The 16,328-nt window shown below is 45.4% G+C and overlaps 1 protein-coding gene across 1 annotated transcript; it reads left to right on the forward strand.

Moving 5' to 3' along the window:
* The first annotated feature begins 1,262 nt into the window (after positions 1-1,262).
* LOC136631318 (transcription factor HES-5-like) lies at positions 1,263-3,048 on the forward strand. Its single transcript, XM_066605578.1, has 3 exons — positions 1,263-1,354; positions 1,464-1,644; positions 1,924-3,048. Exons 1-3 carry the CDS (start codon positions 1,295-1,297, stop codon positions 2,172-2,174), a joined length of 492 nt encoding a protein of 163 aa, XP_066461675.1. The 5' UTR covers positions 1,263-1,294; the 3' UTR covers positions 2,175-3,048.
* Positions 3,049-16,328: the final 13,280 nt, after the last annotated feature.

Genomic DNA, 16,328 nt, shown 5'->3' on the forward strand with positions numbered 1-16,328 from the left:
TGATTGTTTAGTAGATGTTTGCCGAGATATTGTTCATAACGGGGATCTTCATGCAAATTCGTTCGCAAGCTATTCAAATACAAATTACTGCTTTTTAACACCAGACGACTTTTGTTTAAACAGCGACTATTTTTTTGTTCGCTGAAACGAAATGACTAGCAATTTAGCGCTTGTCACCCTGTCAGTAGCCATGTTTACACTGAATGACTATTGTTTAAATTCCCTCTTTCAAGCAATCATTTGGCTAATAGTGATCTCGTGTTAAGCTACCTTTAAGGCCCTTTCACACCGCAACATAAATTGGACCGAGCATGCAACCAACGGTGAAGTAAGGACCATGTATTGTTCGCTTAACATGCATTGACACTGGGCAATAATTGGGTAATTTCAATTGTCCATTGGGTCATAACTGCGCCTCTAGTCAACCCTTCTGCCGCTGCTTTCTATGCAACAAATCCTTACGGAACCCGTTTATACCAAAGGATTTGCAACAGACAAGCAATGATTTATAGGTCCGCATGAAAGATTCAGCAAAATTCTAATGATTTTTTACTAATTGTTCGGTTGCTGCACATGTTAACACCTAACAATTATTGTGCAAACTGCTTAATCTAACAATTTACAAAATAATCATGTCATGTAAAAGGGCCTTAAGTCAATGTAATGCACCTGCAGATGTAGCAATAGCTGGTTTATCTTTTTCTTTCCTTTCTGTTATGTATGATATATATATTTCATTGTGTCTACCAACTAACTACCTATCTATCTGTTCTACTTACACGGTAGATCTCAGTGAGCGTGTCTGCACGTGTGTCACCAGGGATTAGAGCGTTACCCCACTCATAGCTGTCTGTTGTGATTAGCAACTTCCCGCCAAAAACAAAATGCAGAAAAATTCATGAATTGCTGCGAATCGTTAAGTGTGTGTTGGCAGAATGCTATTGATTGGGGCATTAGTCAGTAGTCCAGCACTGGTAAAGGAAGCTTTTTTTTCCCAGCACAGGTCACGTCATTCCCAGCACACTATATCCCCTCTCACACACTCCCCACCTGCTCCTCTGAGACTAGCTTATTATGCCCAAGCCATTCACTGTCAATGCAGCATGACATAATGGATGCCTCTTCTATTGTCCCTCCGCCTCCTACGATTGGCTGCAGAGTGTGGGAAACTATAACAAACCTCAGACTCACATATCTTTAGCCAGGCTGAGGAGTATAAATAGCAGGCAAAGCCAAACTCAGCCAGAACACTTCATCCAAGGGACTACACAAGATCTCTGATCATCACTGAGAGATGGCACCTAGCACTGCTTTCCTGGAGCAGCAAAGGGTCTCCCCAAAGGAAAAAAATAAGGTAAGAGCAGTAAAGTATGACTTCAAATGTCAAAACATATTCCATAATTATTAATGCAGCTAATATAAAAGTGACATAAGTAGTAATGAGATGTATCATTCTTCTACAGTTGAGAAAACCCATTGTGGAGAAGATGCGCCGAGATAGGATTAACAGCAGCATCGAGCAACTCAAGCTTCTACTGGAAAAAGAGTTCCACAAGCAACAGCCCAACGTCAAGCTGGAGAAGGCTGATATATTGGAGATGGCTGTCACCTACCTCAAGCAACAGACTCTGCCCCCAACCAACAGTGAGTATCTTTTTGCATTAGGCTTATCCTTCTATACTTTCTTATGGATGTACAAATAGTTTGAGGAAATGGCTAGGTGACCTGCGACTATGTATTTCAGCTAGTTGGAGCAACGTGCAAGTTCAGAAATAATGTAGATGTGGCCTTAGTCTACCTGTGGGACTTACATAGTTCAACAAATGGGAAGGGATGGGGCAGAATTTTTAATATAAAAAGAGAACGCTTTTGGATTCTTGTCAAATATCTAACGTTCTGCTTCTTTTTCTTCCTCCGATATAGTACATCAAAATAATGCTCTACAGATGGAGTTCAGCGATGGCTACAGCAGATGCTTCAATGAAGTCCTCAGCTTCCTCTCCCTACACCAAAATCAAAGGACAACCGAGCTCAGGCTTTTGAACCATTTCAAGCTGAATGAAGATGCCACCACCTCGTCTTCTTCTTCTACTTCATCTCCTGCCAGATACTGTCACATCAAACAATCAGAACTGAGTAACATCAACAACAACGCAGTCTGGAGACCTTGGTAGATGGACCCTTTAACTCATGGACCCAGAGGACTTAGAAGCATATTCAGTCATTGTCCTCTTGCACCGTAGGAAATATTTTCCTCAACCTCAATTACTAGGAGGTTGATAGCTCTCTAAAAGAATAGGGTATATGTCTGAAGACTTGAAAATGGGGTCAACAGTCTAAACTCTCTATTCATCTGTACTGTATATTGCAACATGTGTAGCGTATCATATGTTAAGATCTCGGCCACAGCTCTGTGGTAGAGTATACCTTCATGAAATCTACAGATTGATTAATTACAAGTTTAATTATAATGGCTCGGGACTTGTCACTCCAGCTGTTGCCACACTATATGCCCCGCCATGCTACCTGTAGTTTAGTGACAGCTGGAATGGCCATAGGTGCCCACTTGTGGCATAGTAAATACAAATATTTTTTATGTAAAAGATTAGTTCTATCTGTTTCTAGATTGCTTTTGTATGAGAAAGTTCTCAATGTTCAATGTAAAAGCTTGTAGCTTTAAGAGTAAAGCACATACTGTAAGCCTAATTATAGGAAGCAAAGCTCGGTGTGCAAATGAACCACGTAATCCGATTCACGGACACAGATGTATACGCAGTCCGTTATAGGACCTTATAGTAGCGGTCAGTTTGCACCATTCACCGTGCTGTGCCCTGACCAGGGTTATCTATTATGTATGTGGAATATTTCTACTACTTGTTATTTTGATAAAATAGTTTACGCTGTGTGATAAAGGTGAAATGAGGACAATGTATTTCATTTTGAAAGTCATGACTGTCTCTTGTAGTGGAAAGTATTCTGCTTCTAATGTGGACTTTGGAATTATGTTCATGTATGCATATTATATATGCGCAATAAGTGTCTTGATTTTTTGAGAATTAAATATATTTTTATACAGAAGAAAGTTATTTTCCATTTTTTTATTGGTGTAATAATGTAGAAGACTATGTAATAAGTGTTTATAATAATAAAAAAACAAATATAATAAATGGTCTCTGGCACACAGTATACTTATGCATAGTGCAGGGCCTGAGGAGAAGGGACATAACATAGGGGTTATCTTATGGTGTTCTCTATCCTTGTGTTATCCGCTGCTCCATTAGATCCTGCACTATGCATAAGGCCTCATGTATAAGCTTGTATTATGGCTCCATACAACCACAAAGCAGAATGTAGCCATAATACATCGCCCATATGAATGTACGAGGACTTAGGCTGCCTGTCCACAGGCGTTTTTGCATTGGGTTCCCCGCAGCGATAATCAGGCCGCGGGGAACGCAGTGAACGCTTTCCATAGCATTGCTATGGAAAGCGCAGCCCCCCTGTCCACGAGCGGAGAATCATAGTGATTCTCGACTCGCGGACGGCAAATCGCAGCATGCTCCGCGGTGAGCCTATCTGTCTTTGTACAGTTCCACTAAGCAGTCGTTGCTTTATTTTTATCTCAATATATTCCCCTCATTCGTTTAGTAGGGTCTTCTTGGGTTTCTTTGCGGGAGGGACTTTTTCATGTCGGGATGAGGAGGAATGTCCACAAAGGACGACGGAAAAAGTTGGCAGAAGATTTCAGGCTATGTCCTCTTGGAGACCTTTTAGGGTGCTGCGATCGCTTGACTGAGTTATGCTTGAGAGTTGCAGTGATTTTCTCTCTGGGTCCAGATGTGGGTTTAGAAGGTGAGGAGAGGGTAAATGATGAAGCTGCGGAACCCGGCTGAGGTGGAGGTTGCTGTAGCTCCTTGAAGCAGCGTCAGGCGCCTTCAGGGTATAGAACAGTGTGCAACTTGTCCTGGTAAGAGAACATTAGCTTAAATGGGAAGCCCCATCTATATTGGATTTTTTCCCATTGCAGGATCATCAAGTATGGCTTGAAGGCTCTTCTCTTGGATAGCGTCAATGGTGCTAGGTCGGGGAACATCTGGTAATCAAAAACCTGGAATGTTAGCTTGTGGGGGGAGCGTGCCACGCGCATCAATTGCTCCTTAGCGCGATGTAAGTGAAGTTTTAGTACAATGTCCCTAGGGGGACCATTGGGGTTTGGTTTACACAAAGCTCTATGAACCGTGTCAAGTTCCAATTGTTCGATTGGGATGCTCAGACATAGGTCCTGGAACAATGCCATCACTTTTGACTGTAGGTCTTTAACAGATTTGGGGACCCCTTGGATGCGTTTATTGTCTCTATGCGCCCTGTTTTCCACATATTCTAATTTGTCGTACAGAAAGTGTATCTCCTCGTGGGGTTGCTCTATTTATTTTTTCTGGGGAGTCTAGGACTATGGTGGCAATGTTCATTCTGTCTTTTTGGGCTATTGTTCTCTAGCAAAGGGTACGCTTTGAAGGGGCTAGATGGCTCAGATTGTGCTCTAAGCACACACGTCCGCCATGAACAGTTGTCAGGACGCTCCCTCTGATGCAAGGTATTTCTATACCAAAACCGCCTCGCATCACTTCAGGGAAGTAGTGATCCTGCGCTGCGAAGTGTTTCCCATTGTTTTTTAATGGGGAAACCTCGCATCTCGTGCACACAGCACATACTCCGATGCTGCCACGTGCTTGGTGTACACGATGTGAAGTCACCCATTGAAAAAAATGGGAGAAACTCTGTGAACCTCTGCTGGGGCTGTGACAACTGTGCCGGAGGTTCCCTACATTCGCAAAGTGATACTAAGCTGTTTTGCCATGAAAATACCTTGCATCCACGGGGATTTCACATGGATGGCGGGTTTCACGGCCCCATATTGCGCTCGCCCGTGTGAAGTTAGTCTTAGGTATACATGGTATAAAAATTCTGGAGTTTTTCTGCTAAGAAAATGATGACATATGTGAATTCATCCTTATACAGTGACAGTTCTCAAGTAAATAGCAGGGAATCAGATGAAATCTGCAACAAACACACCTATAACGATTAAAAAGTCATGTGTTATTAAACCCCCTTGAGGACCAGGGTGTTTAGGTACTAAGGGACCAGCCGTTTATTAGGGCTCAGTCAGACGAGCGCATTTTAAACACATGTATCGTTGCATCTTTGCATCTATAAGAGCCAATGCTTTCCCATTAGGGGCGGTCAAATGACCGTGTTTTACATGCGAATAAAACTCGCACCTGTAAAAAATAGAGCAGCGTTTCACAATTTGCACACGATCCTCAAATTCACACATATAGTGCGGACCAATTGAAAGCAATGAGAGAGGATCGCCATTCCCTGCTGCGGCAGCAGGGGATTCTTTGGATGTGAAACCCCTGGATGCTATCACATCCAGGGGTTACACCTTGCTGTCAATGGGGCTAGTGGCAGCAGCGGTGAGTACATTGTGTACAACGTCTGTTGTCTGGCTCTATTCTTCTAGACACCCCTGAATTCTCGTCAAAACAATTGTGCTAGCCACAACCCAGTACACTACTGGTATAGCGTATTGATACCCCTGAGGAACCCACCAAGTGGGTGAAACGCGTAGGGTAACGCTGGTTAACGCCTAAATGCGTGTCAATTCTATTTTATACATGACACACAACTAACAGGACTGACTATTTTAGTCACGTTTGTTGACCAATAACCTACACAGGTCGAGTCTTAGTGCTTTACTTTGACTTTGCGGGCTGAGCGGTACCGGTCGACTCTAACCCGATTGGTCTCCATCTATGTGTGGCAAATGCTCTCATTATCGTCTTATACGATTTATTAATTGTTTGGTTTGTTTTTCTCTTTTCCTTATTTTAGTTATTTCTAATAAAAGTTACTTTTTAATATTATTAGCTTTACGGTCCATACAGTTAAGTCTTTCTCAAGTTTATACTTGGACCTATACTGCCTTTGTAAACTCTGTATTCTGGTGGCCTCCAGAAAGCGCTGGCTCTGATTGGCTGAGCGCAGTGACGAATGAGAGGCAGCGCTCAAACATGGAAGCACGATGTACTCCCCGCTGCTGCTGCCAGCCCCATTAACATCAAGGTGAAACCTCTGGATGTGACCGCATCCAGGGGTTTCACATCCAAGGAATCCCCTGCTGCAGCTGTCACAGCCTTAGAAGGGGAAAGCGATGGCACCGCACTTTATGTGCAAATTTAAAAAAGTGTCTGTCTCACTGAGCCCTTAGGGATTTTACCCAAGTGGTGGTTTTACAGCTCTATATTTTTTCCTTCAACTATTAAAATGACTTTTCTTTAGAGATGAGCGAGCGTACTCGGCCATGCCCCTTTTTCGCATGAGCGCCGCGATTTTCGAGTACTTCCGTACTCGGGCGAAAAGATTCGGGGGGCGCCGTGGGTGAGTGGGGGGGTTGCAGCGGGGAGTGGGGGGGAGAGGGAGAGAGAGAGGGCTCCCCCCTGTTCCCCGCTGCTACCCCTCGCTCCGCCACGCCTCCCCCCGCCCCCCGAATCTTTTCACCCGAGTACGGAAGTACTCGAAAATCGCGGTGCTCGATCGAGTAATTACTCGAAACGAGTAGGTTCACTCATCTCTACTTTTCTTGTGTTATTTTTTTCCTTCACATATAGGACTATTTTTTATATATTTTTTCACTGACTTCTTTTTACATTTTTTAGTTTTATTAGGAGTAAAAATCTAACAAAAGAAAAAAGTATAGTTGTATTTTTTTTTAAATAGTATATTTACGCAAAAATAAAAAATGGGAGTAGGTTCCTTATTTTGTTTCGGATGTTTTGATATATAATTTGTTTGGATCACAGGGCGCATACGGCGATGGTTTTGGTTGGCGTGAGCTTCGGCTCATTTTCTTTTTTATGTATATATTTTTATTTATTATGTCATTTTTCAAACTTGTTTTTGTAACTTTTTTTTTTTTTTACCATCTATGACCTCCATGTCATATAAGACCTCTGGCGGTCCAGTTACTGTAGAAAAGATCAGTCACTAACAGAGCTGATCCGGGTCTGATAGGACCCTGCAGCTCTGCTGTAACAGGGAAAACCTGGGGGTCATGTGATCCCCTGTTCACAGAGTGGAAATAAAATGTAAATGCATGCCATTGTGCAGGCTGTCCATACATCAGACAGCACACAGACTGGTGTCCGTATGGTATTAGATGTGAGTTGCACCCTAGCCTCTTGGGCGAAACTTGGGCACATGACAAGTGCATGCCTGGCCTTAACCCAACAACAGGTATCAAGGGAAATGTTGGGCTGCTCTATACACATTAGAATTTTTGATGATCCTGATGAAATTGGTAGGTTATCATTAATTTAATGTGTAAATCCTACTTTCTGGTTTCTCTGGTGTTTCCATACAGAAACTATTTCAGGACTCCCATTTAGACCATTGTACAGTCAATATGAGAAACATGTTGACATTCACAGGGCCCGATACACTGTAATAACAATCCCATATACAAGGTTAGCTATAGTAATAAAAAAAGAGGTCGGAGGCTAATTTTCCCCAAGAGTCCTGTAATATGTGTATTAAGCTAATTTCACACGGGTGAGCGCCATATTGGGCAGAGTAACTCGACCGATGTAACGCTCGGGAACTTGCGATTTCCTTGCGGATGTCAGGTGTTTTTGTGTCAAAACACCTCTCATCACTTCACGAAAGTAGTGATCTTATTGTTTTCAATGGGAAACCTTCCAGGAAGTATATATCCAAGGAAAGCTGGATGAGATAAATGGGATCCCGGAGAGTTGGGTATGCCTAGCAAACAATAGTCTGCTAAGGGCTTTTGGGAAGTCACATATTTGGGCCTGTCAATCCTTTTGGCTGGTTTCACATGGCCGAGAAAATCGAGTGAGATTTGTGCGCTGCAAATCTTGCATAAATAGGAACCACATTCATCTGAATGGGACCATACACACGAGTGATATTTTCCTCCATAACACTACGATGCCATGCTGTGCAGGAAACATGTCTGCGATCTTCTGCTGAGCCAGGGATTTCCCTCAGCCCCATAGTGGTCACTGGGGCTTTCACATGGATGGTGAGGGCGATATCGGGCCGTGTGAAACTAGCCTTCCTGTTCTGTGTGTATTTTCTCTCCAACCCTTAGCCTGGGTTCCCACACAGCGGAATCCCAGCGGAAATCTCGTGGTCTGGCCGCAGCGAAAAACCGTGAGATTTCCGCCAGGAGAAGCGCTGCTTCAAAACCCGCGGCACTTAGCCGCGGGTTTTGAAGAGGCCCGGCCGCTCGCTCTTCCGCTCCGGCCAGCGCTCCCATAGAGGAGTGCACCGCCGCAGCGGAGGAAGAAAAAGAATGAGCAAATCCACCCCGTGTGAACCCAGCCTAAGGGCTCATGTCCACAGACGGGGTTGAATTGTGGAATCCACATGGTGTACCCGTGCGGATGTTCCGTAGTTCAAGCCGCCCACAGACAATCATGGGCACCCGCAGCTTAATTAAAGTATGCAGATTTGTTTTGTGAACCTTCTGGTCTATTTTGCTACGGATCCCACAGGGACGGCTTCCATTGAGGTAAATAGAAGCCGTCCGATCTGCGGCACACCCGCAACTGTCACTGCGGCCATGCCACGGATCCCACGGTAAAGCAGGAAATAAAAAAAAATCTCCACTCCGCATACGCGAGGGTGTGCCGGCTGCCGGGCCTGCCCACATGCCGGCATGCCTGCCCACATCCATGGAGGAGAAGACGGATGACTCGCACGGCCACACAGAGGATCCGGAATGGTAAGTAATGTCCTTATGCTGGGGGCAGGGTGGGATTCTGCGGCGGGGCTTCCACCCACAGAATCCGACCCACCCGTGGACATGAGGCCTTAGACAACACAGATGTAGCTCAGCTCATTACGGAGCTTTAGGCCGGCCCAACACGGCCATAAGTGTTTTTACGCATGCCTGAGTGTCTCGTTTTTGTGGAATGATGCTTTTTTGCACACACATAAACGTATTTTATTGTACTTTTTGCTCCAGCAGAGCAGGTTCATTTGTGCGCAGCAGACAAAGATGAAAAAATTGAAATGGCTAATTAGTTCCAGATGTGTTGTTTTTCCAGCGCAATTAAACAGTGCTTCCCGCATCTCCTTGTGTATTGCGCACGCATTTGTGCACCCCCATTGACTTCCATAGGGACCTTTGTGTGCAAATACACAGAAAAATAGAGCATGTTCTAATTTTTTTTTTGTGCGCACAAAATATGAAAACGTGAAAGAACCCATTGAAATCAATGACTCCTATTCTCTATATATTGTGTGCGCAAATACACTCGTGTGAACCCGGCTTTAATGGTGCCCTTCAAACAGGCCACGCATAGAGACTAGAGATGATCGAACCTACTCAGCCACGCCCCTTTTCCGCCCAAGCGCCGCGATTTTCGAGTACTTCCGTACTCGGGCGAAAAGATTCGGGGGCGCTGTGGGTGAGTGGGGGGTTGCAGCGAGGAGTAGGGGGGGAGAGGGAGAGAGAGAGAGCTCCCCCCTGTTCCCCGCTGCTACCCCCCGCTCCGCCACGCCTCCCCCCGCCCCCCTGCGCCCCCCGAATCTTTTCACCCGAGTACGGAAGTACTTGGAAATCGCAGTGCTCGATCGAGTAATTACTCGAAACGAGTAGGTTCACTCATCTCTAATAGAGACCGAACAACTGTGTAAGGTAACACACGCTACTTTCATGTTTTGGGTGACTAGTAGAGATGAGCGAACCTACTCGTTTCGAGTAATTACTCGATCGAGCACCGCGATTTTCGAGTACTTCCGTACTCGGGTGAAAAGATTCGGGGGGCGCTGGGGGGCGGGAGGAGGCGTGGCGGAGCGGGAGGTAGCAGCGGGGAACAGGGGGGAGCCCTCTCTCTCTTCCTCTCCACCCCCCCCCCCCCCACACTCCCCACTGCAACCCCCCACTCACCCACGGCACCCCCCGAATCTTTTCGCCCGAGTACAGAAGTACTCGAAAATAGCGGCGCTCGGGCGAAAAAGGGGCGTGGCCGAGTAGGCTCGCTCATCTCTAGTGGCTGGTAGATTACCACCTGTATAATGAGGGTATCTAATGTTTCGTGCTCAGATAAGTGGAAGTGGATTTTGTACTTTGTGCCCAAGTGAAAAGGCTCTGCATATATTTCTATGCAACAATATAAAGGCAGGTAAAGCCCTGTTTTGAACTGATCTTTTGTGTCACTGTCTGACTTTGTTTTCCTGTCAAAACCTCATCCTGTACCTCTCAGTACGCAGGAAGCAGCATCCATTATCTGTTGCTGCCCCCTGCTGGCTGCATTACTTAGTAATCTTCCGAGAGGAGACAAGTAATCCCAGAGTCTTTATAGTCCTTCAGTTCCTCTATTCAGGATAGGAAGAAGATGCCTCATACAGTTGCTTAAATACATACAGGGCTCTTTTCTATTATTCTAAGTGCGGGCACAACACTAGGCTACACCATCGCTTCTCGATCAGTGGGACTCCAACTCCCAGCACACCCCGCCAGTGACAGAGCTACCGATCTAGTTAAGTGCTGCAAGTCCAGTAATGCTTTTCTTGCATAGCGGACCTCTCTATAACACAACCACATTCACTTCTGCCTTTTTGCTTTCAGAATCCCTGATGGAAACCCCTATTAAACAGTCTTGCTGAATCCCAGACACTCGGCGGGTACTTGGACATGGAAAAGCATTAGAGCCCTTTCAGAAGGGCAGAATATTTCTACATTTCGCAGCTAAAATTGCAGAAAACTGCAGCAAACTCTGCATGTCTACATGTGGGTAATGGTTGTGGAAATCACAGCAGTGAATTTAGCTGCGTTTTAGCTGTGGCATGTGGAAATATTCCGCCCGTGTGAAAGGGCTCTTGTGGTTTAGGGTGAGTTTCATTTTTATGCGGGTTGTTATCATTTTGGTATTGTCATAATTGTATGTACAATTTTTTTAGGTTTCTCTACTTTTCCACAATAAAAACCCTTTCTTTTTTGCTAAATAATTTCTGGCATTGTTGCATTCAGAGATCTAGAACTTTTTAAAATTTTATCATTAAGGCTAATTTTAAACGGGTGAGTGCGATATCGGACCATGAAACGTGTGATTTCCCCATGGATGCGAGGCGTTTTTGTATCACTTACACCTGGCATGCGGTGCGATGCTATGTTGGCCCAGTTGAAAACAATGGACAATGCAAGGGTGCGTCCAAAGATAGGACATGCTGCAATTTTTTCCTGCATCACACCGCTCATGTGTATAACCCCAGTAAAAGAAGGGCGTTCATATGTGTGCGAGATTTGTGCGCCTCATATAACGCATTAAGCTTGCGCGAGATTCTTGGCCGTGTGAAACTGGCCTAACTGCTTGTTTTTTGCATTACAGGCTGTAGTATTTATTGGTACCATTTTGGTCACTATGGATGTGGCTCTACACGATATTCCTTTCCTAGGGCTTATTTACACGAGCATATATTGGCCAACCTTTTGACGGCCGACAGATATACGCTCGCATCTGAGCAGTCCCCCTTTCCCTCCCACTCACCAGCTCTCTGCCTCTCTCCTCCCCTCTGACTGTTTGCAATGGGAGTGTAAAGAATTCTGATGCAGAAAATCACATTTCCGCATTAGGAACTGAGAGTTTAACTAACATGTCACCAACAGGGCTAAATACAAGTGTGGATCCATGCCGTAAACCATGGCAGAGAGACTCAGTGAAAATTCCACTGTACATTCTGCAGCCTAAACATTCTCTAAGGCCACTTTCATGCGGCAGGGAAAAATCACACAAATTTCGCACGACTATGAACCCCTTTCTTTTTTTTTTTCAAAACTCTTTTTTATTACAATTTTTTCTTTCATAATCAAAAACAAAACTTAGCAACTCACATTACGATACAAGAGAAAAAAAATTGCATAGTTAACTCACATTAACATCTTTGACACATGTACATGTTGAGTAATTGCATCGCAATGGTTAACAATTATATATATAGCACATTAGCTTTAATTGTCAACATAGAACAAAATAAAATAAATCAACAAGCATTTAACAGTGGATTTTAAGAGTACAGCTTTGTGTCTCTTTGGTTTTTGTTTTTATTAATTTACTATATGCTATGGCGTATCAATTCACAAAAATTTCTGTTTACTGCCTGAGAATATTGTCTTCTCACCTTTTGAATGGGGTCATATACGTAAGCGATTTTTTTCCGGCATCATATCGCGGGGAAAAAAATAGTGGCATGTCCTGTATTTGGGCGTTCCCTCAGAACACTTTGCCTATTGTTTTCATTGGGGCCGGCAAAAGCATTGTGCAGCATGCGAGGTGCACACAAGTGCAATGATTGAAAACAATGGGAAACATTTACTGACCCTCCGGCGCAGCTTTTAGCCGCACTGGAGGATCTCTACTTCTCTGAAGCGATGTGAGTAGGGATGAGCGAGCGTACTCGGAAAAGCACTACTCGCTCGAGTAATTTGCTTTATCCGAGTATCGCTGGGCTCGTCCCTGAAGATTCGGGTGCCGGCACGGGGCGGGGAGCTGCAGGGGAGAGCGGGGAGGAACGGAGGGGAGATCTTTCTCTCCCTCTCTCCCGCCCGCTCTCCCCTGCTCCCCACTGCGACTCACCTGTCAGCCGCAGCGGCACCCGAATCTTCAGGGACGAGCACAGCGATACTCGGATAAAGCAAATTACTCGAGCGAGTAGTGCTTTTCCGAGTACGCTCGCTCATCTCTAGATGTGAGGCATTTTTGACAGAAAACCACCTCACATCCACGGGGAAATCGCATGTTCCCAAGCGCAATATCGGGCTGAGATGTATGAATGATGCCTAAGGGTGTGTCCCTACACACCCTATTGAAATGGGGAGTTTTAACACTCAGTTATCAAATTATTAATTCATTTTCAAGAGGAATAAAAGAATACAACACAGCGCAGAGTTCTAAGAAAAGATGCATTGTTATTTCATTGATGTTGCAAGTAATTATTAAACAGACATGTCAGTAGAGCTCACAGGGGTTGTCTGATAACAGACACGGAGGGCGTATTGCTAGGATAGCCTTTAATTTTCTTTTATGCACCCATTGACTTGAATGGGCGATTCTGGTTTGACAACAGCACCACAATAAGCCATGCTGTGATTTTCATTTTTCTTATGGATCATTAGTCAGTGTAAAGAAAATTGCATACGTGAATACACACATTGACTTTACTGGTTCCGAGTTTTGTCAGTTTAGCATTTTGACGGAACACAATTGTTAAAATCGCCCATGTGAATAAGCCCTAAGGGGTTATCTGCGCTTTAAAAATGGTGGCCTATCCTAAGGATTGGTCATCAATATCTAGTTACTGGGGGTCTGGCCAATCAGCTGTTTGAAAGGAGAACACTGCTTGTGCAAGCACTGCCGTCTCTTCAGTGCTTGCATCAGTCTGGGAAGTTGTTAGGACTCAGAAAGCCATATTTTTCATAGTGGCTGTTCTGAATTTTGCAGTGCTGTTTCATTCAATTCAATAGGACAAGGCTGCGATATTCAGAACAGCCGCTACTAAAAGTATGGCCTTCTGCAGGTGGCATAGTTAACGCTCGGCATTGCTTGTCGCAAGGAGCTGCAGCCTGGCACTGACATGTTGGAGCCTCCTCGTGAGTGCAAGGACAACCTAAGGAGTTTCCCTTCCTCCCCCTCTAATCCCCGGTGGGGGTTCTTGGTGGACTGTGGGAACATTTAACTATGGGTTACAGTAAACAGTTAGCTTTTCATTCCTGAGCATAAGGGCTAAGTGCTAACTATACTCCTGCTTCCAGTGTTGCTATTCATCGCTGGCTCGATGCCCAATCACAGCCTTTCATTGACTGTGTCAGCTAATCAGAGCTTGCCGGCGCTGATTGGCTGAGACAGTCAATGAAGGGCTGTGATTGGGCATCGAGCACGCCGACAACCAATCACAGCACTCTATTGCTGGAGACGGGGTTCTCAAACCTCGCCTACGGCAATAGACTTGGGAGTGTTGGAGAAGCTCGGATGAGAGGCAGAGACCAGCGGCCGCGACCTGGACCACAGTGGCTAGGTGAGTATTACTTTCTTTTTTTCCTCTAGCCTAGCTGGGACTGATTTTCGGGGTAGGGCTTCTATTGCAAGCCCTCACCCCGAAAATCGGCGCGCGGTTAACGCTGCCAAAACGCGGCACCAAGTGTTGCCGCATTTTCAGCAGTGCTAAAACCGCTGCACAATTATTTTAATGGGTGACGCAGGGCTGGAAACGCCCCAAAATAGAACATGCATCGCTGTCAAAGCGCCGCGTTGGAAGGCGCTGCGTTTTCAGCCCTGTGTGAGCAGCCCCATTGAAATGAATGGGAGTGTTGTACAGCGTTTAGCGCTGGGCTGAAAAGGCAGCGCTAAACGCTCTATAAAATGCCCTGTGTGAGGGAGGCCTAAGGCTAAGTTCACATGGGGCGGATTTCCAGCGGTCTGGCAGCACCGAAAAAATGCGGGAATTCCGCTGGAAAAGCGCAACAAACCACTCCAAAACCCCAGAGGGGTTCGGCCGCCAGCATTCTGCTGCAGCTATCTCTCCCCATAGAGAGGAGCGAGGTTGCAACAAAAAAAAAATAGACATGCTGCATATTCTGAATCATCACAGCGACGTTGGTTCCGCCCGGCGTGGCCGCGACGGATTGGCCACCCCGTGTGGACGAGATTTTTGCAAATTTTTGTCCACATGGCTGGCTAATCCCAGGATTAGCAGACGCAGACGGGTTTGCCGCAGCGAAATTCTACGGCAAATCCGCCCGGCATGAACCTAGCCTTAGGCCTCTTGTCGCAGTGTGAGAGGAAACATGTGAAGCACACTGAAACTCTTGTTAGTTTACTGGAGGACCGTACTGCAGACACCCTTAGGCTGCATTCACACAGGGCGGATTTGCCGCGGTTCTGCCGCAGCAGATCCGCCCGCGGCAAAACCGCCTGCGGCCGCTAATCTTGGCATTAGCCAGCCATGTGGACGAGGTTTCTCAGAAACCTCATCCACACGGGACGGCTAATCCGCAGCGGTAAATCCGTCTAAAAACCGCGGCTGCGGCCGCCGCAGCCGCAGTTTCCACAGATTGAGCATGTCTGTTTACTTTCGTTTTTTTGTTTATTTATGTCACGGCCGCACTCTCTTCTATGGGAGAGCCGGCCGCAACGGAAAAGCATGCGGCCGGGCCGCTTCAAAGCCGCGGCGGCTTAAACCGCGGTGGTTCTCCCAGCGGAAATCTCGCGGTTTTTGCTGCGGCCAAACCGCGAGATTTCCGACGAGGAATCCGCCCTGTGTGAACCCTGCCTTAATATTCTATCAGGCAAAAAAAGCAAAACTATTACAGCAAAGAGTGGACGACTTTGAAAATAAGTACAATAACATCAGAATTGTTGGCTTACCAGAGAGCGCAGAGGGCAGAAGTCCTGATACTTTTGTGGATACATAGCTAAAAGACTTTTTTCCTCTGCTGACTTTTCCCCAGCCTTTGCTGTGAAAAAAGCACACTGGGTGCCGGCACAACCTCCTCCTCTGGGTGCTCCACCCCATCTAATGGATACTTAACTGCAAAGATCAGGACAAGGTCCTACAATGCATTTGAGCACTGAAAGAATTGCGTTATGACAATGCCTTGATATCTTTCTTCCCCGATTTCTCTCTGGATCTACAGAAGGGCAGGGCCATCTCCGTTGATGTTAAAAGACTGTTGCATGATCAGATCATTCCATAGTCTATAGTTTACCCTTCCCATTTCTGTGTAGTGAATGTAGACAAGGTAATATTCTTTGTATCTACCGACATTTTCTTAGTTTCCGTTGCTTTTTCTTTTTTTGGTTGTAATGCTTTTTTAAAAAAAAGATTTTTGTTGCTTTGTTCCAGCAGTTCTGGTGGTGATACTGCAACTGCATCAGAAATAAATTCTAGCAGCGACAACTCTGGCTATACCACTAGCCCTGTGGTGGTTGAAGCAGTTGTTGAGTCGTCAGGGCTGAGTAGTGCAATGTCTAACGCAATATGGGATTCTGCTGATTAATTTCCCCCCAATTTGTAGTGACTCTGGGAGTAAATGTGGGTGTTGCAAATTTTGTCCCCTTTGATTTTTGTACATTTATTTATCAGTGATAAGGTCTTGAAATTAATTGTCCAGCAGACCAACATCTATGCTAGAAAATTTATTGTAGAACTCCCCACCTCTATCTATTCCAAACTATGGACCCCCACAAGTGTCCCAGAAATAAGAAAAAAAAATGTGAATCACATTGTTAAGGGGTTTAGGA

The sequence above is a fragment of the Eleutherodactylus coqui genome, chromosome 6, assembly GCF_035609145.1.
Source record: "Eleutherodactylus coqui strain aEleCoq1 chromosome 6, aEleCoq1.hap1, whole genome shotgun sequence".
Lineage (NCBI taxonomy): Eukaryota > Metazoa > Chordata > Amphibia > Anura > Eleutherodactylidae > Eleutherodactylus > Eleutherodactylus coqui.

Bases quoted from the DNA above. Each gene is read 5' to 3' on its own strand.
- LOC136631318 (XM_066605578.1), top strand. From the start codon at position 1,295: ATGGCACCTAGCACTGCTTTCCTGGAGCAGCAAAGGGTCTCCCCAAAG. The intron at 1,355-1,463 runs GTAAGAGCAGTA...ATTCTTCTACAG, and splicing joins CCCCAAAGGAAAAAAATAAG to TTGAGAAAACCCATTGTGGA. The intron at 1,645-1,923 runs GTGAGTATCTTT...CCTCCGATATAG, and splicing joins GACTCTGCCCCCAACCAACA to TACATCAAAATAATGCTCTA.